Genomic DNA, 24498 nt, shown 5'->3' with positions numbered 1-24498 from the left:
CTACTACCAATGAACTACGAACACATCACGTCCATAGATTTGTCAAGCTGTTCCATGCCAGATGCATGTGCCTTGAACTCCGACACGCGGGTCCAAAACACCAAAACGGGAGCACAGACTGCCACTCACATGCCTCTCTCTGGCTGAAGCACGTGGTAGCATCCATCCACCAAGCTAGAATGCTGGAGTATGTGCCAGTGAAGTCCTCGCCACACTGGCAGACGCCGTAGCATCCCTCTTAGAATCACTGTCACTGTCATCCTCGTCAGCTTTGCCTTTGCCTTTGTCATTTGTCGAGCCTTGAGCTTTAGCTTTGGATTTGCAATCCCGAGCCAAATGCCCTCGCTTTCCGCACTTATAACAACGGCTCCTAGACTTCTTATTGGATTCCGATGCAGCATGTGCCGATTCTACATCCTTCGGAACCCAAATCTTGCCTTGGGAAATGAGCACTGCTTCCTCCTCAATGAGAAAAGAGCTGAGATCATCAAATTCCAGCTTTTCCTTCGTGACTTGTAAGCGTAATGCCCTCGAGACCATCTCGTACTCCTCAGGCAACTTCGTAAGAACCAAGGCAGCTAACTGGGTACTAGTTAATGCACTATTCATAGCCGATAACTGATCATGGATAACCTTTGCCTTCATTAGAAGTGACTGCATAGAGGTCCCGGTTTCAAACTTGATGGAAAACAACTGGCCGAGAAGGGTTACTGCTCGCATTGTTGAGTCTCGATCAAACATTCCTGCAAGCTTTGACCACATTTCCTTGGCAGTCTTTAAAGTCTGAATGGTAGGGGAAATTTCCTTGGTGAGAGATTCTGCAATCGCCGACAACGCCTTCGCATTGTGAGCATCCCAATCCACAAGAGATTTGAGAAACTCCTCCTCCTGAAGACGTGTGAACCGATTGCTATCCCTTCGGGGACGTTCCTCCGAGCCATCAACAATGTCCCATAAGCCTTTTCTGCTAAACCATAGCCTCATGATCAAGTTCCAATGCGCATAATTGTCGCCATTCAGTTTGTCATCCTTGCTCGAACACGGGAGTCCCATCTCGAAAACTCCGTCCACCTCTTCTCAGTCGACCCGGTCTTCGATAACGCACGTCTCCTCCCTTCGCCTTCTCTTCTCCTAGCCGGCGGTTCTCTTGCGGCTGCACTCCTGCTGCACGAGCGGTGCCACTGGCCTCCTCTTGCTCTGCCGCCTGACGACGTTAGGGTGCCGGACGCGGGCGATGGCTTAAACTTCCGTCTCGAACTCCTTGAAGTGCTGGGCACCGCCTTTGTTGAGACTCCTGGAATTGGATCAATGCCCGTGGCCTTTGCCGTGCTTGGCCTGCTCTTCAAGGTGAGCGAGGTGTCGGCGCTCGTGCGGAAGGGCAATGAGGTAGGAGAAGACCCCGACGCCCAGCAGAACGTGGTGCAGGGGCTTGATGCTGCCCGTGTCAATCAACACCAGCCTTCGCCCAGCCGTCGAACGGCCACCGGTAGTCCACTGCCCAGCACTACCTTGTACACGATCCCCAGGCCGCCCTCTGCGCCTGAGCTCTTAAGCCACAGTTCTGCTGCTGCTCAACACGCAATGTGCTGTTGACACGTGCGCCACGTCACTGCACCAGCCTCACTTCCTGCGCCACCTCAGTCGCTGCAGCAGCCACCTTCTCCAACTCCTCCGTGTGCCCAAGAATCAACGAGCACTCAGCTCTGATACCATGTCAGGAATCTACCTGCGGAAGCGTTACACACACGCACACGTGTGGAGAGAGAGAGATGGAGCCGAATAAGCTTGACTTTATTAGCAATGAATAGGTAATGAGATACAATAGTGGGCATGGGTATATATACCCTCAAAATGGAAATGGCCGACTCACTTAGTTACGACCCGTTTCCACATGAGATACTCACTTTAACAAGATGCCCCAGCTTTCTTTGGGAGGGGCAAAATATTTTGTGTCTTTTATTGATGATGCCACACGCAAGGTGTGGGTTTATCCTCTTCGTTTGAAGAGTGATACATTCTCAGTGTTTGAGAAGTTTGTTGCTCATGTTGAGAATCAAACTGGCAAAACACTGAAGGCTTTGCGTTCCGACAATGGTGGAGAGTATATGTCCAAACAGTTTCAGGACTTTTGTGATGCTAAAGGCATCAAGAGGGAGCTCTCTACTCCTTATGATCCTCCACAAAACGGGACAGCAGAGAGGATGAACAGGACCATTCAGGAGAAGGTCCGTTCTATGTTGTCACATGCTGCATTACCTCATGGTTTTTGGGCTGAAGCTGTTATGACAGCCGTTCATCTTATAAACAGGTCACCTAACACGAGGCTTGGTGGGAAAGTGCTAGAGGAAGTATGGACAGGGAAGCCTCCGTCCTACAAGCACTTGAGAGTGTTTGGTTGCGTTGCGTACGTGCACATACGCAGGGAAATACGCACCAAACTTGATCCTAAGTCTCATAAATGCATATTCCTAGGATATGGTGACAGAGGTGAAATGGGGTATATACTTTGGGATCCAGTGAATAGAAAGATTATACGCAGCAATGATGTCATTTTTGATGAAACATGCATGTATAAGGAGCCTGCAAGGCAACAGGAGCCTGGCAGAGTCATCTTTGATGATGATGGACATCATGGACAACAACCAAGGGCTGTAAATCAGCCATTACAGCAACAAAACCAGCCCTTAAATGGTGTTGAAAATGGTCCAAATGGACAGCCAGAGATGGCAGAAGATATCCCTATGGATATCCCACAGTTAGAGGAGATACCGGGCATGATCTTTCAACCTTATGGCATGGAACAGGAGCCACCAATAGGTGATATGCAAGCTGGACAGCAACCTGTAAATGATGGTCATTGGGTACGGAGGTCCACAAGACCCTCCAGACCCCCTGACAGGTTTGTTCCAGGGGTTGACTACTTGATGCTCACTGACTGTGGGGAGCCCTCTTGTTATAAGGAGGCTTTACAGAGGGCGGACAAGGCTCTTTGGGAGCGTGCTATGAAGTTAGAGATGGATTCTCTGCACAAAAATGGAACATGGAAGTTGGTGCATTTACCTACAGGCAAGAAGGTTTTGCCATGCAAGTGGGTTTACAGGCTCAAAGTTGCACCTGATGCAAAGCCAAGATACAAAGCCAGGTTAGTGGCTAAGGGCTTCAAGCAGGAATATGGTGTGGACTTTGATGAGATCTTCTCTCCAGTGGTCAAAATGACCACACTTAGAGCTGTATTAGCTTTGGTTGCTCATGATGATCTGGATTTGATTCAGATGGATGTGAAGACTGCTTTTCTTCACGGTGATCTCCATGAGGAGATATATATGCAACAGCCAGAGGGTTATGCAGTGAATGGAAAGGAGAAGCTTGTATGCAAGCTGAAAAAGAGTCTTTATGGGCTCAAACAAGCACCAAGGGAATGGTATCATAAATTTGATACACATTCATGAAATCCCAGGATTTCAGGAGGAGTGACATAGATCACTGCTTATACACCAAGAAAGCTTTGGATGGCGCTTATACACCAAGAAAGCTTTGGATGGCAGTCTATTGATCCTCATCTTGTATGTTGATGATATGTTGATTGCCGGGAAATCTCGTAAAGAGATGGATGCCTTAAAGAAGAGGTTGCATCAAACCTTTGATATGAAGGATTTGGGTGATGCAAATCACATTTTGGGTATGCGGATACTTCGGGACAGAAATCAGCATGTGTTGTATTTGTCTCAGAAATAAACTCTCGTCCTTCTTGCTTCTTTTGACTTTATACACCCACTGTGTTCCAATGACATTCTTGCCTTCTGGCAAGTCCTCTAGATCCCATGTATGATTCTTCATGATAGAAGAAATCTCATTCTGCATGGCTTGCACCCTGTGCTCATTCTCATTCTCTTGTGCTTCGTCTTAAGGAGGCTTTTTTGAATCATAGAGACCCCCCCCATGGTAAATGTAGGTGCTCATTCTCATTCTCGTGTTTCTTTATAAGGAGGAGGATTTTCTGAATCATAGAGACCCCCCATGGTAAATGTAGACTCTCCATGTTGTACATTCAATGCAAGGCTGGAACTAGCCCTTGTTCTTCTTGTCAGTGGAGCTGAAATTTTACTATCTTGCAAAGTTTTCAGCAACCATCGAGGCACAGATTTAGCATCCTGTATGGCTGTTTGTTCTTCCCTGACAACATCCTCAACCTCTTCCATAGAAGGGGCCTGATTTGATGGTTATTCCAAATGTCTCACATCTTGTTCAACTTGAGGCATATCCTGAATAGGGGCTGGCTGAACTGAATCCCCTCTTATGGCTATGGTTAAAAGCCCATCAAACGTGTCCTGTGAGCACTGAGCCTACATCATGACTCTTACGCAAGTTGAGCATGGGCTGAAGTGAATTTTCAGCAAATACCACATCTCTACTTACAAAAATTCGGCATGTCACTGGATTATAGAGATGGTAACGCTTGCTCTCATTTTTGTAGCCTACAAATATGCATTTAATTGCTTTGTCCTCCAGCTTTGTTCTGAGTTGCTCTGGCACAAGAGCATATGCCAAACACCCAAATGTACACATATAATCCACTTTTGGCTTGTTATACCAAGCCTCAAATGGTGTGATGGTCTTTCACTATACCTCTAGCCATCTCCATGAGAGACCTATTCTTTCTCTCAGCCACACCATTCTACTTTGGTGTATAAGGCATAGTGCACTGGTGTTTAATGCCCTTCTCAAGTAAGTAATTCTTGAACGCGTTAGACATGTATTCCCCCTCTCTATTTGAGCGCTGGGTTTGTACCTTACATTCAAACATATTTTCAGCCAATGCCATGAAGTGTTGAAAGCATATACATACATTTGCTTTTGCTTAAAGCATGTAAATACATTTACTTTTTCTTAAAGCATGTAAATACATTTACTTTTGCTTTTTTTTTCTCAGAAAAAAGATCCTTCTATTAGTTAATGAAAAAACAGCCAAAAAGGCTAGGTACAATCTCGCCTCATGGATGGGGCAGGAATCGAATGATCATAAGGGAAGAGACACTTCTCCTTTGGCTGGCCGCTCTGTGAGGAGAAGGCTATCTCATAAGGGGGAGGGGGAGGGAACAACCACATAGGTGGTCTATAATGCCAAATGGGGTCTCCGCCTCTATCTATGAGAAAAGGGCCAGGCCTCCAAAGGCTCAAGAAAGCTTCCCGCCCCTTCCGCATGCGGCTAGAACCTCCTTGTAACTTTTCCCACTGACCTTAGAGGGTGTGAATGATATCGAGCCATATGCTCCTGATGGTCTCAGTCGACGGAGTGTGGGTACCCTTGATGACCTCACTGCATCTAGCATGCCAAATGTGCCAGGCTGCTATGCTACTGCAAATCTCCAAGAGACCTGGCTGGTCCCATGCCCAAGGCACCCCACGATACATGTGGTCGGGTCCCTAACAAGTGGCCACTAGGTAAACGGAACAGGGGGTTCCAGACCAAAGGCTGTCAAAGCTGCTCCTCTGAGGCAACTGGAACTATCTGTCTGAGGGCTGGCTTGAGATGATCCCAAGCACAAAGTAAACTGGCTGCAAATTTGTTCTCAAAAGCTGGGCTAAAACCACAGGCTCGCATCTTTGTGAAGATCCATCTGGTACTATGCGGCCAAGGGTCCCCAAGGCTCGGAGTGAGGGCTGAAATCTGGGCCAAAAGGAAATCCTTCTAGGGCTCACCATCGGGAAGGAGTCCTCTAACAATCAGCTTGCCCAGTAGGGCGTGGCTCTGGATAGCAGGGTCGATGAGGCCTAGCCCCCCCTGCGACATGGCTGAATGATCACTCTCCATGCCACCTTGGCCCTGGGTGGCCTCTCATCACTGTTGGTCCAAAAGAAGTTCTGGATCAATCGTTGTACTTGGCCAATACATGCCCAAGAAAAGGCCCAGCACGAAGTGATGTACCACATGATGGCTAGAAGTACTTGGTTCGCCACCACCACTCTGCCTGCTACGGAGAGCCCCGCCGAGCTCTAGTATAAAAGCTTCTTCCGAATACTCAGAAGAAGTGGGGTGAGCTGTTGCTCGGGAGAGATATCGATGCCAACTTGGCAACTGAGATACCGAACCCAAGTGTGGGCCTCAGGATCCATTGGAGAGCCTCAATTGGTCGCCAAGTCAGGGCGGGTGCTCACGTGGCAGTGCCATGTGTCAGGTTCCTGTGCCATAGTGTCAAGTGTCAGGTTCCTGCTAACTGGTTGTACCTGCAGGATTGACCCACAAGGAGTCTTGAGAGAGAAATTGCTATACTTGCAGCAAGGTAAGAGAAAAACACATAAACATGTACATGAGCATGCACACACATGCACACACGCACACCAAACATGTATTTGCATCCACACACGTGTACAAACTTACACATGCATATACAAGATTAAACATGATCAGTGAATGTTAAACATAATCACAGTGCTTAAGAAAAAGAGGTAAAATACTCAGTCTTGTAACAAATCCCATCTTGCGCATTGTGCCCTCCAGAAAGCTCCAATCCACCCTATCATAAGCTTTCTCAAAGTCGAGGAGTAGCACAATGAGGTCTTGCTGCCGCATCCTGGCTGAAGTTGTCGCCTCCTAGAAGGTAAAGATGTTGTCCAAAATGCTTCGATCCTGAACAAAGCCAGTCTGAGTGTCGTGGATCAAGTCTGGAAGAAAAGGCTGAAGTCTCCTGTTGATGGCCTTGGCCAAGATCTTATAGGCTGTCCCTAGAAGAGTGATGGGTCTTCACTGTCGGATCTCCAATCTGTCACCACCCTCCTTGGGAATCAAGTGAATCAAGCCCTCTGAGAGCCTCTCTGGCATGGCCCCTGTGATAATAATCTCATTGAAGGCAGCTTGAAGGCCGCCTTCCATGAGGTCCGAGTGACGAAGAAAGAAGGAGACTGGAAGCCCGTCCGCCCTCGGGCATTTGCCCCTGGGAAGTGCCGTCAATGCCTCCGCCAACTCCTTAGCAGTGAATGGTGTCAATAAGAATGACCGAAGAGAAGATGGAACCACCAATACAATCGACGGCTCTCATACGCAATTGCATGACCTTCTTGATATAGGACAGCCTCGATACAATTCCCACATGCATCACATTCCACTGTGAATGGCTTTTGCAAGTCGGGAACAATCAAGACAGGTCCATATATGATAGCATTCATGAGTTGCAAAAAGGCATCTTGCTCCTTTGAGGTCCATTTAAAAGTGGCTTTCTTCTTTGTGAGATCATGTAAAGGCGTGGCAATCATAGCAAAATGCCTTATAAAGTGCCTGTAATATGAACATAACTCTAGAAAGCTACGTATCTCATGTACATTTTGCAACTCCGGCCAATTCCGAATGGTTTCAATCTTGGCAGGATTCATTCTTACACCATCCTTGGATACAATGTGGCCCAAATAGTGTATCTCTGAAAGAAAGAACTCACTTTTCTTGGCATTAATGAAGAGTTTATACTTCCGTAACTCTTCAAACACTATAGCCAAATGAGTCCTATGCTCTTGCTTATTCTTGGAGAAAACCAAGATGTCATCAAAGAATACACCTGTGAATTTTCGATGGGATCGGAATATCCTATCCATCATATGATTGAATGTGGCAGGGGCATTGGTGAGACCAAAAGGCATCACCAAAAACTCATACAATGCAAAAGCTGTCATGAATGCAGTTTTGTGGACATCCTCTGGCACCACTCGTATCTAGTGATAACCACTCTTCAAATCAATACGGCTGAAACAAGCCGAGCCATCAAGCTTATCCAAAATGTCATCAATGTGCGGGATTGGAAATTTGTTCTTGATGGTGAGCTTATTTAGAGCTCTATAATCCACACACATGTGGAATGACCCATCTTTCTTTTGTACCAAAAGCACGGGAGAGCAAAAAGGTGAGGAGTTTGGCTCAAAGAGCTCATTAACCTGCTTCATAATCTCTTCTTGTTGTGTGGCACTCACACAATATGCGGGTTTGTTAGGTGGAGAACTACCTGGCACAAGATCTATGCGATGATCCTTGGGCCTTTGAGGAGGTAGTTCACCTGGCAATGCATCAGTAAAATAATCTTTGTATACATGACGAAAATTCAGCCTATCCTGAGTCAAAACATCCACATTTTCATGACTTGGTTCAATGTTGTCACAAACAAAAACCAAGTACGCAGAAAGACTCTTTTTCATTGCTTTATTAATTTGGATGTGAGATACAACTGGGATAGAATCCCCTTCCATGCCAGCATCAATAACATGCATGCAGCCTCTATGCATAAAGGAAATTCTGTTTGTCTTGTACTCTTTGCGGGGCTCAAGCCTACGATGCCATGGCTTGCCAAGCAATACATCACATCCATTAAGTGGGGCAAACAAGAAATGCTCATGATCAAGATATCCTTAAATATGAGTATGATATACATGCACCACACATCCAGCTCTCACAGTGAGAGGAACAGAGTCCTTCGACAAGATTTATGGCAGCGATACACTCAAGAGACTTGGACTCAAGAGACTTGGAGTACACCCAGTCAGCCTCTACCGCCGAAGATGCTATACTACAGAGATCAGTTTATGCGTATCTCAACGGATGGATTCATAGAGACATGGATACATGGATGTGTACATGCCTCACAGTGCCCGAGTGGTGATTGGCCAGCTCAAAGTGTCATCACACCAACTTGAGATTGAGGCAGGTAGGGCAGGACGAATCCCCAGAGCAGAGAGGATATGCAGACTATGCCAGGAGGAGGTTGAGAGTGAGGAACATTATGTATGCAGATGCAGATCGTATAGTGTCATTAGAGAGATATACACCATCATCTTCAGGGGACATCCCTCACTCCGCCAGATCATGGAGTCTGCAGACCAGCGCAAATTTGGCCCGTTCTTGCCACAGAGACACTGCTACGGACTCATACCACAGGGAGAGGTGAGCGACAGCTCCATCTCACTAATTTCTTCCAGAGATCTATCCCACTGCCTACCCTGACACAAGAGGGGGTTACACTTCAACGTGCTGCGGACCTCCGAGCCAGACGGAGACCGAGAGCACCAGGCTACCAGACTCCCAGACTACATCAGAGGGAGATAGAGATACGGGCTCGACATCAGCACCATATCCAAGAGCGGCTAACTCACTTACACTCACACCCAGAGATCATGCTCCGAGGTATTTTTGCCTCGCCATCGCCTATGTATCACGTATTACACCCCCATTATGGTACTGGTTGGAGCTAGACAAATCTGCATTGCATTCTTGTATACCCTGCGCATATAGGTTGCATATTGAGCCTCTAGCAGTAGTGCTCCATCCATCACACCCCCCCACTAGCTCAGTACTTTCATAGTTTATTTCATGTTCATTTTGTCTTTTTTTTTCTGGACATCCAGAAGACATTGACAGTCGTACATTGATTTGTCTCATAGGTCGAGTTCGGCCTCTAGTAGACGTTAATACAGCTTTCTTTCTTCTTTCTTTCTCTCTCCACGAGCTGCTCTGGACCTACCTCGCCCGAGAGGAGTTACCTCGGACCGAGCCTCTACACTCGAGCGTGCCCGACGCCCTTGACCCCCCGTCGGCCACGATCACCTCATCAGCTCCAGATCCAGGACATGCTCCACCGCCATCGAGCTACCTTTCCAAGTGACATAGCTTAGGGAGACCTCTCGGCCATACTCATTAGCCCCATGCTTAATATTTTGGAGAGTGGTATACCATCGACTCAGAGCTGATGTTGCTCTCATGTTCTATGTTCTTAGTATTCCATTATGAGTTTCCATGGACAGTTTTGTATCACCCCAGTGAGATAGCTATGTTTATGTTTTCTTTCTGTTTTATTTTCCATTCATGATGAGATATGCCATGGACATTATTGTATCACTTTGGTCTCATAGGCCCATTGGGTCTTTAGTAGACGCTTAATATATCTTTCTTTCTTTCTTTCTCTCTCTCTCACACACACCCTTAACGACAATACGTGCACAGAGGTTTGTAGTGTCATGACACCAATGTTCGCAACAATTGCTCCGAGATAAAGAGATGACCTGCAAGGAGCTATATAGTACAAACTGGTGATGGGGTTCAAGGTAAGCCCTTTTTTTTGTAGCAGAACTTGCGTTAGCACTAGCCGAAGAGCTTCAGCAAGTATGCCAGTGACCTGATATGCAGTTCCAGTTATGTTGAAATGAATCTCACCAAAAGAGGAGATGGCAACTCCCAAGCTGACAAGTAACATGTTCAGGAACAAGTCACACCTAGCTTTGTCTGTCCCACATATAATAGCCATCAAGAAGGTTGCAACAGGCACTGCAAAGACAGTAAAGATCCATAAGAAATGAAAAGCAGTGAGCATGCATATCCAAACACTCTGGTTTTCTTCTTAGGGGGTGAACATACTTAAGGCCTTCAACATTTGGATGAACGCCACTGAAATGTATAGATAGGCAGTGTTGCCGAACCTGGCATTTCACCATCACAAAAAATTAGTAGCTTAAATGGATGCAAAGAAAAGAATACAACAAGATGCTTTCACCACAGATCACAATTGATACAGCTGCTTGGCAGACGCATTATTCAGGTCTGAGACCATGTGCCGTGACTACTGAGGGCATCTATGTCATAGATTAAGTGAGAGCTCGCCACTGTGAACCCAAATTGATAAGGAACAAAGGCCATTGAGCATACAGACAGGTAGGGATATAAGTAGGTACACACCTTTGATGGGAGATTCCAGCGCCCAGGGGAAAAGGACTAGAGAATGCGCAAGCCGAAAACAAAAGAGCAAAGTACATATCATGAGGCACTTTTCTAGCACATTTCTGGCCCATTTGCACCACTTTCGGCTACCAACCTGTGGGTGATTTCTTCTTCACCCTTGTTATGTGGTGGGGCAAAGAGATAGAACCCTTAAAATGAACCTAAGGGGGTCTTTTAATAGGTGAAAAATGGGAAAAAAAGGGGATAGGCCAACTGTACCCTGTTTGTCCTCTCAGATTCGCCAGCATCTTCAAAACGCCCACTACCTGCCTCATTTCCTCTCCATCAGAGCAGCTAAAGAGGACAGCAATTGAAGTCCAGATTCAGTCAGAAAAGAGTGGCAAATCAGCAGCATCTTCAGGCTCAGCCAATCAGTAGGTGATCTGGGGAGAAAATCAGGAGGTTTGTACTCAATGCTTGGCTTAACTTGCACATTGAGGTAACCATTTCAGCAGCAAGTCAGCATTGCACTTTCACATTCCCACATCAGTAAAGGAAATACTCTGCAAGGAGGTGTCCATTCTTGTACTTTCACATTCCAATATCAGTAAAGTAAGTACTCCACAAGGAGGGGGCCATCATGACCATTAGGACCCGGTGCCAGTGCAGTGTGGATAATATTTGAAGTGTTTACTTACCATGTAAAAAGCTTCAGTGATTCTGTAAGAGTTTAATTACCATATTAAACAATTCAGTGCATCATTTCTTATGCCAAGATAATCCCTTCCCAAGACTAACTCATGCAAACAGGCCTGATGCTTGAGAGCTTCTCCAAGGAGCTCATTCTTTTGGTCTGGAAGCAATGGAGCAATGACAGCATAGAAAGCCTAGCATTATGTCGTTATCAGATGAGGCCCCCAAAAAAACATTTTTCATAAAAGTGGTTTCCAATCAGTATGAAACATTTTTGGGTGCAACTATGTTTGAGCGGATGTGGTGCCTCATCCCTTTGCCTTTGGTTTGTCTAGGGGTGCCTAAAAACAACCAACTATGAACCCTATACAAAAAGGGTTTCAACCCCTCATTTAGGCATCTTTCAGGTGTTGGCAAGAACCCCCCATAGAGGCAACCCAAGGCAACTCTAGGCAAGAACGCAAGCATCAAAGAGCACGACCAAGCTACATCCACAATTCAACAAGACATCTTTTGTATGCACAAGTAGGTTAGCTGGATCAAAGTCTAGATCCAAGGACCATTGTAATATAAGCATGTTTTGGCAATAAACAATAGATTAGAGTTACATCTCTTGTCTTCTATGTGTAAACCGTAGGATTAGCATTAATCAAGATTCTACAATGCATGTAATAGTGGTATCGAAGCATAGCTCACCCTAGGGCCATCCTTAGGTAGAGATTGTGCATGTTGAATTAGGGTTTTAGAAACTAGCTTTTGAGTTCTAGGGCTTGCACCAAAATTAGGGCTTCCATGTATTGCATTAGTAGTTGAACCATTGCGGAAGTGTTTTCAGCCCCAAATTCAATGTGCAAAGTTGGAAAACCAAATTAGGGTTTGCGTTTTTAGGTTTTCAGCCCATTTTTATATAGCATAGGTTGCATGTAATCTAGGACTTGCAAAAGCCTTAGCCTAGGTCTAACCTAGGTAGATATGGCTTTTCTTGAATACTTCTAAATGCTGTTAGAAGTCATCTCCTGTCTATTTGTATACACCAGGGCCTCTGTTGTGGGTGTGCCCGCCCGTATATCATTTTTCCACACTCCCCGTATTTTTTCCCTATTTTTCCCATTTTTTTTCTAGTGGCTGGAGGGCTGCCAGTTGATGCCAGCACTCTGAAGCTGGCCGACTGCATCTGTATCAGTCGTGGGCTGTCTGAGTGCTGGCCGACTTGTTCTGCACAGGCGTAGGGCATCAGATGCTGGCCGACTGCCATTTTTCAGCAATCGTGGGCACTTTTTAGTGCTGGCCGACTGCCCTCATGGGCTTGTATATATTGCCCCCCATCCTCCTCCACTTTCTCATTCAGTATCTTCGGGATCTTGTGTATAGAGAAGAGTTCACACACATCTCTCAGCGTTTCTTGTGCTGGTTATTTTCTGCAGTCTACTTGCTCTTGTCTACCCAAGTTTGGATATCATTTCCGCTGCATATTCTGACATGGTATCAGAGCCCTAGGCTCTAGCAGATCTTGGGCGTTTTTCTGAGCAAGAGGGGGAGCAACAGGTTGCTGATCGGTGGACTGTTTCGGGCTGAACGGGAAGTGAAGGTGCAAGAGGAAGGCGGGCAGAGGGGCTGGACAGCCACTTGCATATTTTCTGATTTTCAGATTTTTCCCACCCACCCACCCTTTCAGGTTACTCTCCGAGATGGCGGATTTACTCGAGATGGCTGAGAAGCACGTGAAGATTCCGACTCTCCCACCCACCCACCCTTTCAGGTTACTCTCCGAGATGGCTGAGAAGCACGTGAAGATTCCGACTCCCCCCACATTCCCAGTGGATCGGCAGTTGGACGGGTCCAATTATGGCATCTGGAAGGTCATGATGGAGTCAGTTTTGGAGTCATATGATCTTGCTGATTTTATTATCAAAGGGGTGCCAAGGCCGGAAGCTGAGGAAGGGGAGGTTTTATCAGCGAGGAAGGACCAAGAGGCACAGGCACAAATGTGGGACCGTGTCAACGCCAGGGTCCGGTCATTTATATTCCTCAATTGCACACCACAGGTGATCAACCATGTGAAGCACATGACGCTGGCAAGAGGCATATGGGAGCACTTGGCTTCTTTGTACAACAGGGTGTCACCCATGAAGCGGATATCCTTGGAAGTGCAGATGCGGGTTATGAACCCTGCAAAGTCTTCGACGATGCGGGAACACATTAACAAGCTGCAGGCCCTTCAGCAGGAAGTCCTTCAAGCTGGGAAAGAGATATCGTCCGAAGATATGGCCATCACGTTACTTTCCCACTTGCCTGGTCAGTATTCCGCTTTCTATTCCTCGTTGATCACGAGTGGCAGGCTCAGCACCATTACATGGGAGGAGCTTGTGCCAATGGTCTTGGACCAGGAGGAACGTTTCACGAACCCTCCTCACGGCGGAGGTTCGGAGGCCTTAACTGGCCAACGGTCGAAAGGCCATAATACCAACAAGGACAAAGGGAAGGCTTCACCAGATAAGTCTTCCGAGAAGAAGCCTGATCCAGAACGAGAGAAGCTGAAGGCCGAAAGATCTTGTAATGATTGTGGCGAGAAAGGCCACTACTGGAGGAAGTGCCCTAAGCGGACAGGGAAGAGTGCTGAGTCCTCAGCCTCAGCTGCGAAGACTCCGGCATTTGTGCACTTGGAGATGGTGGACTCCGATGATTCATCGTCTTCGAGCGAGGAGGCAGTTGGCTTCACCGCAAAGGATACTCGGGAATGGATTCTCGACAGTGGTGCTTCCAGGCACATGACTCCATCCCGTGACTTCTTCCTGGATCTGAAGCGGCAGTCAGGTCGTATCTTTATTGGTGATAACTCCACTATTCCGATTCATAGTGAGGGCCGGATGAGATCATTCCCGACGGCAAGGGGGGCAAGCATGCTTCCCGTGTTCTTTATGTCCCTGCTCTGGGCTTTCATCTTTTGTCAGTGCATGAGGTATGCAAGACTGGCTTTCGGGTGGAATTTGAGGAGCATTCAGTTGCTCTAAGGGACCGTGAGACAGGCAAAGTTGTTTGGGAAGGCGGTGTGGAGAACGGCATCTACAAGCTCTCTGCACTCTCCTCACTGACAGGCTCTCAGGTCGGAGATTTGTGGCACTTTCGTTTTGGCCACTTAAATGTGGATGCTTTGCGGCGCGCCTTCCGGGACCAGATGGTGGTTGGCTTGCCAGATGTTGGTAGTAGGCAAGGACGCTGCAGTTCTTGCATACGTGGTAAGCAGCACAGGGAATCCTTTCCGAAGCAGGCTTCCAGGCGGGCTTCGAAACCTTTGGAGTTGATTCACACTGACTTGTGTGGACCACAGCAGATACCATCCTTGGGAGGATCTCTCTACTTCATGCTCCTTGTTGATGATTGTACCAGATTCACGTGGGTCTACTTTCTTTCACAGAAGGACCAGGCTTTTGCTCGGTTCAAGGATTGGCACGTGATGGTGGAGAAAGAGTCTGGATTTCAGGTCAAGACTCTCAAGGCTGACAAAGGAGGGGAATTCTCCTCGACTGTATTCTTTCGGTTTTGTGCAGATCATGGCATCAAGAGGGAATTGGCCAATACCGGATCGCCTTCGAAGAATGGAGTTGTTGAACGTAAGAACAGGACTGTGGTGGAGATGGCGAGGACCATGCTGGAGCATCGAGATCTTCCTCGTCCACTTTGGGGTGAGGCTGTGGCGACAGCTGTCCATACCATTAACCGCTCTCCGACGACTTCTGTACCCCATATGACTCCATTTGAGGCATATTTTGGCAGGAAACCCGATGTCTCGCACTTCCGTGTTTTTGGGAGTGACGCGTATGTACATATTCCGAAGAAGCAGAGGGGGAAGCTTGACTCCAAGTCCCGCAAGCTGGTATTTGTGGGGTATAACTCTCTTTCCAAGGGATACAGGTTGTATGATCCAGAGAGGAACGAGATTGTTGTCAGCCGGGATGTGGTCTTTGACGAGCATGTTCCAGCATCCACTGTCGAGGAGCCGCCACTTCTTGGAGATCCAGAGTCTGATGATGATTCCCAGTCTACCGCTCCAATTGATCCACCTCAGTCATCACAGGAGGTTGAGCCCGCAGCTGGAGTTGAGCCCCTGCGACCACATGAGGCTCCACGATCTGTTCGAGTACCTAGGTGGTTGATGGACACCCTTCGGGAGTCAGGTGTCACGGAGCTACCCTCCGAGTGGACCACAGAGGACGGCCCTCGAAGATCACATCGAGTTCGAGATAAAAGCAACACGGCGGAGCTTCTTCAGGTGAACTATGCTCTTATGTCTCGTATCATGCGGGATAAAGAGCCCACTTCCGTAAAGGAAGCCCTTTCACAGGATACTTGGAGGGAAGCCATGCAGGTGGAACTTGACGCCATTGAGAAGAACAACACTTGGGAGTTGGTACCGAGGCCGTCGAAGCGGTCAGTCATTGGTGTCAAATGGGTCTTTAAGACCAAGTACGCGGCTGATGGGTCGGTGGACAAACACAAAGCCAGGCTCGTGGCTAAGGGTTATGCTCAGCGGCCAGGCATCGACTACGAGGATACCTTTGCACCGACAGCGCGGATGACCACGATTCGGACCGTTCTTGCCCTTGCTTCTTCTCAGAGGTGGCCCGTGTACCAGATGGATGTAAAATCGGCGTTCCTTAATGGTGACCTGCAGGAGGAGGTGTACGTAGAGCAGCCTCCAGGCTTCATTGTTCCAGGATCGGAAGGGATGGTTTACAGGTTACGTAAGGCCTTGTATGGTCTTAAGCAGGCTCCGCGGGCTTGGAATCAGAAGATTGATTCCTTCTTTATTCGGACTGGATTCCAGAGATCGGTTGCAGATCCGAACCTGTATCTCTTTCGGGAACGCGGCATGGTCACACTCATCATCCTTTATGTGGATGATCTCATTCTCACCGGCGGTCATGTGGAGCACATTGGAGTGACGAAGGCTGCCTTGTCAAAGGAGTTTGAGATGACCGACTTAGGCTTACTCCACTTCTTCTTGGGATTGGAGATCTGGCAGACCCAGAGGGGGTTTTTCGTCTCTCAGCAGCGGTATGTTCATGAGTTGCTTGAGGCCTTTGGGATGGAGAACTGCAAGCCTATTACTTCGCCGATGGACCCGAACACAAAGTTAACCGTTACAGATCCTTGTGAGCCAGTTGATGCCTCGCAGTACCGGAAGTTGGTTGGTTCATTGATCTGGTTGCTGAACACCAGATTGGACTTGAGCTTCTCTGTGGGGCTGTTGAGCTCTTTTATGCAGACGCCATTGAAGACGCATTGGGACGCAGGATTGCGGATCTTGCGGTATCTGCAGAGTGCGAAGGATCTGGGACTCTTTTACACAGGAGGGAATGGAGTCAAGCTCCAAGGTTGGAGTGACTCAGATTGGGGAGGAGATCCAGACACGAGGAGATCTACTTCAGGATACACTTTTACCCTCGGCTCAGGAGCGGTTTCTTGGAGCAGCAAGAAGCAGCCGACTATTGCCCTTTCTTCGACAGAGGCAGAGTATCGGACTGCTTGTGGTGCTGCTTGTGAGGTTGTATGGCTGCGGAGGCTGCTTGGCGAGATGGGGTTTCCACAGAGGGAGCCCACAGTCATCCAGTGTGATAACCAGAGTTGTATAGCTATTGCTCGGAACCCGGTTTTCCAGGCCCGGACCAAGTATATAGAGATACAGTATCACTTTGTTCGTGAGAAGATCTTGGCGGGTGACATCTTGCTACTTTATTGTTCGACGGAGGACAATGCGGCGGACCTCTTCACGAAGTCTCTACCTCAGGCTACGCTCAGGCGGCAGTCCAGCTCCCTGGGGTTGGTTACACAGCCAGGAGCTGAGAGGGGGTGTTAGAAGTCATCTCCTGTCTATTTGTATACACCAGGGCCTCTGTTGTGGGTGTGCCCGCCCGTATATCATTTTTCCACACTCCCCGTATTTTTTCCCTATTTTTCCCATTTTTTTTCTAGTGGCTGGAGGGCTGCCAGTTGATGCCAGGAGCACTCTGAAGCTGGCCGACTGCATCTGTATCAGTCGTGGGCTGTCTGAGTGCTGGCCGACTTGTTCTGCACAGGCGTAGGGCATCAGATGCTGGCCGACTGCCATTTTTCAGCAGTCGTGGACATTTACCTAGTCGTGGGCACTTTTTAGTGCTGGCCGACTGCCCTCATGGGCTTGTATATATTGCCCCCCATCCTCCTCCACTTTCTCATTCAGTATCTTCGGGATCTTGTGTATAGAGAAGAGTTTACACACATCTCTCAGTGTTTCTTGTGCTGGTTATTTTCTGCAATCTACTTGCTCTTGTCTACCCAAGTTTGGATATCATTTCCGCTGCATGTTCTGACAAATGCTTCTTTGACAAGAATCTCACCTCGAGGGAGCAGAAAGAATGAAATGAGGTTTTTGCAAAGGAAGTTACAACCAATGCGATGGAAATGATCATGGCAACATCGGCAAAGACGGAAGTGGAATCACCTAGGGTTGAGGAGCAACCCAAGACCAAGGGCGTTGATCCAAGAGAGGGAGAGCTTCCAAGGTAGGAGGAGCTTCCGGATGGCGCTATCATAGATGGAAAGACTTCAAAAGACGTGCCATTGCTCAAGATGCAGCGCAAAACCTGAACCTAGGTCCCAAACCCAAACAACAAGTGGATCTCTCCGAATCCCGTTTGGAGGAGGATGAGTTCAGAAAAACAATTCCCAAGGAGAGGGATCTCATTTGGAGGTGGATCTCTCTGAATCCCATTTGGAGGTGGATCTCTCCAAAACACGTTTGGAGGAGGAGGTCAACTTGTCAATTTCAAAGGAGATTCCAAAGAGTCTCTCCAAGTCCAATAGGGAGGAGGATGAGACTACGAGTGATTCACCAATTCCCATGGTTCTATTGGTGACCGAGCCCTTGTGTTGGGAGCATAGCCAGAGCCTACAAATGGACGAGACCCGAGAAGCAAAGGTGCACCATGCATTATGTGCCCCATTGCTCCAAGTTTAGCAAAAGGGGATTTCATGTGCATCACATCTCTGAGTGCCACATGGACATGGTTCTCAGCAACAGTCATCTCTTAGGCACAAGATAAGGAACAAAATATGGTCCAACTTAGGCAATTTGGACAGCGCAATCAAGACGTGTGCCCATGGATGGGATAGCTTTGGGGCACAATATGAACATGTTTTATGAAGTTTATGATGATGTTTTTGGACATGAAAGGTGGTGGCTGGCCAACCTAAAAACAACCATAGCATACGCATGGACCAAATCTTAAGTCTACAACCAAGAACCATTGCAATATGAACAATAAATAGTAGATTAGGTTTACATCTCTTGTCTTTGGTGTGTTAGCTAAACAATAGGATTAGCATTAATGTAAATTGCTTAGCATTAATCAAGATCACACTTCCGCAATGCATGTATAGTGTGTATGTGCATGTTTAAGAGAGAGAAAAAGAGAAAAAGAAAGAAAGAAAGAAAGTTTCCTTTTGGCAAGATTCCGAATGGGCTCGATAGCCCAGAACATTCAGTTTTCTTTAATTTTTTCAGGTGGACAGGTTTGTGGCATATCTAGTTGACTAGGAATGCCTTCATATTTGATGCAAAAGTTGGTATTACAGCTTACATAGGTCGTATAAAAGGGCTACTATTGTGGCAAGTCTCTTCCTTGCGGTCAACTCATTTGGTGGAGAATGACACGGCTATATATTGGATGAGGGTACTCCGAGCTACACCTACGGTTCGGAGTAATTAGTGAGGGAAAGCTAGTACATCACCTAGCGTCCATGTGGCCATTTGTAAAGTAATTTTTGGTAATATATCTTCTATTACGAAAAAAAAAAAGTTTCTCCCTCTCTCTCTCTCTCTCTCTCTCTCTCTCTCTCTCTCTCGCACCATGTCACAACAACTCAATTTTACCACCTTGAGCACCATGTCACAGACTACAGTGGCCCATGAGGGATGTATTAGGGTGATATGAGAGCTCTCTGCTCATGTACCTAGATCAGATTTTGTAGTTCTTGATTTTTGTTATCTTTCTTTATTACTATTTTGTACCCAGGCTGATGTACCTCATGGATATGATGTAACCTTTTGGTCTCATAAGTCATTTTGGCCTTTTGAAGACGTTAATACAACTCTCTCTCTCTCTCTCTCTCTCTCTCTCTCTCTCTCATCTCCCTCTGATGTAGTCGGGGAGTCTGGTAGCCTGGTGCTCTCGGTCTCCGTCTGGCTCGATATCAGCACCATATCCAAGAGCGGCTAGCTCACTTACACTCACACCCGAAGATCATGCTCCGAGGTATTTTTGCCTCGCCATCGCCTATGTATCACATATTACACCCCCATTATGGTACTGGTTGGAGCTAGACAGATCTGCATTGCATTCTTGTACACCCTGCGCATATAGGTTGCATACTAAACCTCTAGCAGTAGTGCTCCATCCATCACCCCCCCCCCACTAGCTCGGTACTTTCATAGTTTATTTCATGTTCATTTTGTCCTCTTTTTTTTCTGGACATCCAGAAGACATTGACAGTTGTACATTGATTTGTCTCATAGGTCGAGTTTGGCCTCTAGTAGACGTTAATACAGCTTTCTTTCTTTCTTTCTTTCTCTCTCGCTTTAAAGGAGAGGCACAACTTATAGCTTGCACCTGTTATGCACTAGGAAGAGGAATTGGGCGTACTTCTACATGGCAGCGTCACCAAGTTACAGGTAGGTCCATGGAAGTATGACGAGGTTGCACATCTCACAATGGCTCTCATTCCTTAAACTGGTCACTGATTCTCTGGTGGCTGATGTTGTGCTTATTTGATTTGATGACTCAAGCATTGTGTTCTGTCTGTGAAGATGAGCTTAAGAGGGCTTGCAAATATGCTGGCCGGTTATGTGCATAGACTGGGAAGTTCCCATCATGGGTGCCATTGATAGGCATATTCCTGGCCAGGAGTTTTAAATATCTTGCCAGCAATGTTGGTAAACATTTATGCTAAAAGAAGGATCTCTTTATTGGAAAGAGAAGAGGATAAAAAGTGGAACTGATGAGGAACAAAGCTGATGGACCAAGGAGCCCCCTGGTCTCTCATCATCAGTGCAAGCAAGGACAGCAGTTCAAAGCAGACTTGCAGAGACGTGTTTGGCCTTTGCTGCTTAATACTTAATGAAAGTACTCATTGAGTTCTATGCAAAAATAAAGGGACTTCAACTTTTTGTTTCAATATCAGGCTTTCCATATTTTCCAATTAAGGCTTTTGGATCCTTTATATAAAACATTATTGTATTCACAGTTCAATAATACAGTCATAAAGGTCTTTACAGACATACCCACACCCCCATCGGAGGCTAACATTGGACAAGGGGGATCCCGGATGGGCAATTGGGAGAGAGTTATGTCTGTGAAGCCCCTAAAACAGTTAAAAACGGGAACCCTCTCTTAACATCTAGTTTTCCATGTAGTTAAAATCCTCAACTATGATTGCTTACCAAAGGCTGGATGCAAAGAATGCACTGATGGGGACTACACAAGTTGCATATCTGCATTCAATGCAAGTAACAAGTCCATAATCAAATCTACATTCCAGCAACGTCACAAAATGCTTCACAAGACAAACAACTGATAGAGCTAAAAGGCTGGAATCGTACATTTCAAATGTCATCTTCACGGGTGCCACAACCTGCATGATAATTTAAAAATGATTAGTTCGTCTAATATGAAGGATCTATAAAGGCTTTATTGAAGTGTATCACTCAACCTGCATGATCAATAAAAATGATTAACGAGTCTAATATGAAGGATCTATAAAGGCTTATTGAAGTGTATCACTCAAGTTTTGGATAAGCCAAGAAGTGAGCCATCTTTCAACCACAATGCAACTGGTAATGCTCTTGGTTTGAACAGTGTTCCACTTCAAGCTTCTAGCAAGCAGCAAGTTCCTTGAAGGGTGGGGTTCCCCATTAAATCCCACCCTTCATTTGTCCAGGTTAGACCCAGCAAACATGAGGATTCTAAGGTCATCCCACAACACATGTTACCGTGACCATCTATGGCACTGCCGCACCACCTATTTGAGAAGGGGCAAAACAGCATGAGAGGCTGCATATCGAGTACTTTGACCATGAGCAGGCCCCAGTCCTAGTCAGAGTGTTCAATGAATGAAATGGGTAGAGGCCTTCCCCATGTCTGCACCACCAACATTGCTAGCCCTTTGCACAAGTCAGGGATCCAAGAGCAACTAAAGAGCAATTGCAATCGATCACACCATGGTCAAAATCTGTATATCAACCCTTAGGTATGATGCCCATAAGTGTAGAGATCTGGAGACAGAGCATTAGCTTCAGGCAGAGTTACTCCACACTTGACTACGTGATTGCTATGAGGACGGATGTAACAACCAGTATTGCTGAACCCTTGAAGGCTTTAATTTTATCGACAAGACAGGTTCTACTAGTTCCTAGAACTCAAAGAGAAAAGTTACAAACATGAATCAAAACAAACAAGCTAGAAAACATCCTTAGAATCTGCCTTCAAATCTCAAAAACAAACCTTGAGAACCCGCACAAGGATAAAGGCCACTGCTCCAGAAAACACCATATGAATCATGGTAAGAGTGATAGGGTAAGGAAAGTTGAAGTGCTTTGTGGAGAGTACCCACTACCATGACCAAACCCAAGAAATCAAGTCAATTATGGCAAAATATTAACAATGCTATTGCCTTCTCAGTTGATATATTTGAATGCACACAGCATATTGATATCATGCATACCTTGTTATACAAGATTACCCCTGATGAGAGTGATATGTAGATAAGTAGGTACAAATATGTCAAAATAAGTGGCTTAGTTATCATTTTCGCTCAAAGATGATCAAACCGTAAAACACCACACTTCACACTTAGCCTCCTTGAGGAACAAAGTGCTTCCTCCTCATCCCCTTCACGATATACAAAAGCACCTGCAAAGACATAAAAAACAATACTACATCAACATGAAGAATAAACTTCTGCTGTAGCACAAGCATGACTAATGTAGTGGAGAAACCTCAAGCTGAATCACTAAGACAGCATTTTAGGCCTAGTTATAAGAACTAATATTTCAATTCTCTTTAATTTAAATCAGAAGCATAACGCTCACCCCCCTTAAGAGTTCATGTCTTTCAGATAAATTGAAGAAGTTGCCTCTTCCATATTGAACGCAACATTATCATCAACTCAAGTCCAAACAATTTCTTCTGGAGGCATCAGGATACCTATTAGGTCCCTAATCCCTAAGCTGGGTTAGCAAGTCTAGCCTCAGGTTATATGTTAACCAAGATTGTGGGTTAGGCATATTATGGGGAGGTTAGTGGTATTTATGAGGCATGGGGTATTTATGGCTCTTGGTTTATAGAAGGCATATATAAGTGACATTTGGGGCCAGTTTGAGAGAGATCTCCTCAAACCTAGACTCGAGGCCCGTGAGGCTACTCCATGCGTACATCTCGGGGGCGCCGGGGGGGGGGGGGGGGGGGGGGTTGTTTTGGTGGTATGTGACGCCAAGGCTTTGCACATGGAACCTTGTCTCAGAAGTTACTAACCTCCATGCTCGGGGGTGAGCCTGATTGGCTCTATGGTTGGTGGGCGGTGAGCTAGATGCCAGCCTCTATGTGTTTCCATGTTTTGCTTAATCACAGGTGTCTCTGCTAGTAAGGGTTCTTACATTGGTATCAAAGCCAAACCTACTAGAAGTAAGCTTCGAACATAACGGAGAGAGAAGAGGAGAAAATCCATTACCGGGTTTCTTCCAGATTTGATTCTTTAGGCTGCTTTTTGTCTTTCAAGGCCCAGTGGTATGGGACACTTAGGGCAAAAGACAGAGCACAGTCAAATGAGGATGGGAAAGACAGTGTGGTTAGATATGCAAGGAAAATTGTCTTCTGGTGGTTGTGTATCTATAAAAGCAAGAGCTTTTATAGACAGAGCACAGTCAAATGAGGATGGGAAAGGCAGTGTGGTTAGATATGCAAGGAAAATTGTCTTCTGGTGGTTATGTATCTATAAAAGCAAGAGCTTTTTGTTATGTCTGTGTGTTTGATTGTTCTCTGGTAGACCTTGAATGCGTGTGCTTGTGGGTGAAACCCTATACCTTGGTCGTTTTCATGCACACCAGGTTTTTGGACTGTTTTTCTGTGTTACACAAGGCTGGTTGAGTTCTGCAGAGGGCTGAATCCTATACGCTTTTTGGTATGCGTGGGAGTTCTTGCTTTTTGGGACTCTGCTCTACTGGATGCTTTTTTGGGTACATGGCTGTAAACAGCAGTTCCTCAGGCTGAGAAAAGCGACTGTAGGAAGGAACTGGAACACCCTAGCGCAGGCATGAGAGGTGTGTATTGGGAGAAGGGCATGTGGAAGAGAGATGAGAAGCAGTGGACTGTCGTGCACCGGGCATGCTTTTTCACTGCTGTCAGTCATGCCTGCTATGCATGCAAGCGATGGGGACACTTGTGTGTAACTGGTCATACAACAGCAGGCCCACACGTGTGTATAGGGCAGGCAGCACGACTGACGTGTGGCTGAGAGGATGGGCGCACTACAAGAGCACACGAGTTCCCAAAAAAGCATGTGTGTGTGTGTTATATTGGGCATGCATGGGCATAAGTTGCCCATAAGTTGCCTTTACGCTAAAAAAGGGAAAAGGGGGGGGGGGGGCGCAAAGAGAGAGGGAAAAAGCTGGCCACCCAGTAATTTTGGAGATAAGCTTGCTTTTTTGCGGTACATACTTATAATTTCCTGCATGCTTGATGCATGGGCTGAAAGTCGACCTCTGTGAGTTGTGCTTTTGCAAAAAAGCTGAAGCTTATGATATCTACCTACAATAAGCAACCATCTTTACTTCTATGCACTCCATAATTCCCTGCGTGTTTGCTGATTTTTTGCATCCTCTACTCACTCCATGGTGGAACAAGCAGCAACTTGGGGGGTTCATGTGGATGCTTTTGGTGGCCAGCTGATGATCTTGTCATCTATACACGAGCTCAAGAGAAGTACTACATGCAGTCTGCAGAGATACCACTCAGCAAAGTACACATGACTTCTATACCTCAAATACCATTTAGCATATGGGACAGCCCATTCATAAAGCGGTATCA

The 24498-nt window shown here is 46.5% G+C and overlaps 1 protein-coding gene across 1 annotated transcript in view; it reads right to left on the bottom strand.

Annotated features, from left to right (window-relative positions):
• Positions 1-24498, bottom strand: part of LOC147642417 (putative sugar phosphate/phosphate translocator At3g17430) — a 56507-nt gene that overhangs the window by 14266 nt on the left and 17743 nt on the right. The window contains exons 2-7 of the mRNA XM_086806277.1: positions 22139-22326; positions 21919-22026; positions 21018-21049; positions 20859-20909; positions 10388-10449; positions 10036-10297 (exon numbers count right to left, since the gene is read on the bottom strand). Of these exons, the coding sequence (XP_086662403.1) occupies positions 10036-10297; positions 10388-10449; positions 20859-20909; positions 21018-21049; positions 21919-22026; positions 22139-22222 (599 nt within the window). The 5' untranslated portion in view covers positions 22223-22326. The remainder of the gene's footprint in view (positions 1-10035; positions 10298-10387; positions 10450-20858; positions 20910-21017; positions 21050-21918; positions 22027-22138; positions 22327-24498) is intronic.

This window comes from Cibotium barometz, chromosome 1, assembly GCF_041138505.1.
Source record: "Cibotium barometz isolate CiBa-2024 chromosome 1, ASM4113850v1, whole genome shotgun sequence".
Taxonomy (NCBI): Eukaryota; Viridiplantae; Streptophyta; class Polypodiopsida; order Cyatheales; family Cibotiaceae; genus Cibotium; species Cibotium barometz.
This window is presented reverse-complemented; position numbering and strand designations above follow the sequence as displayed.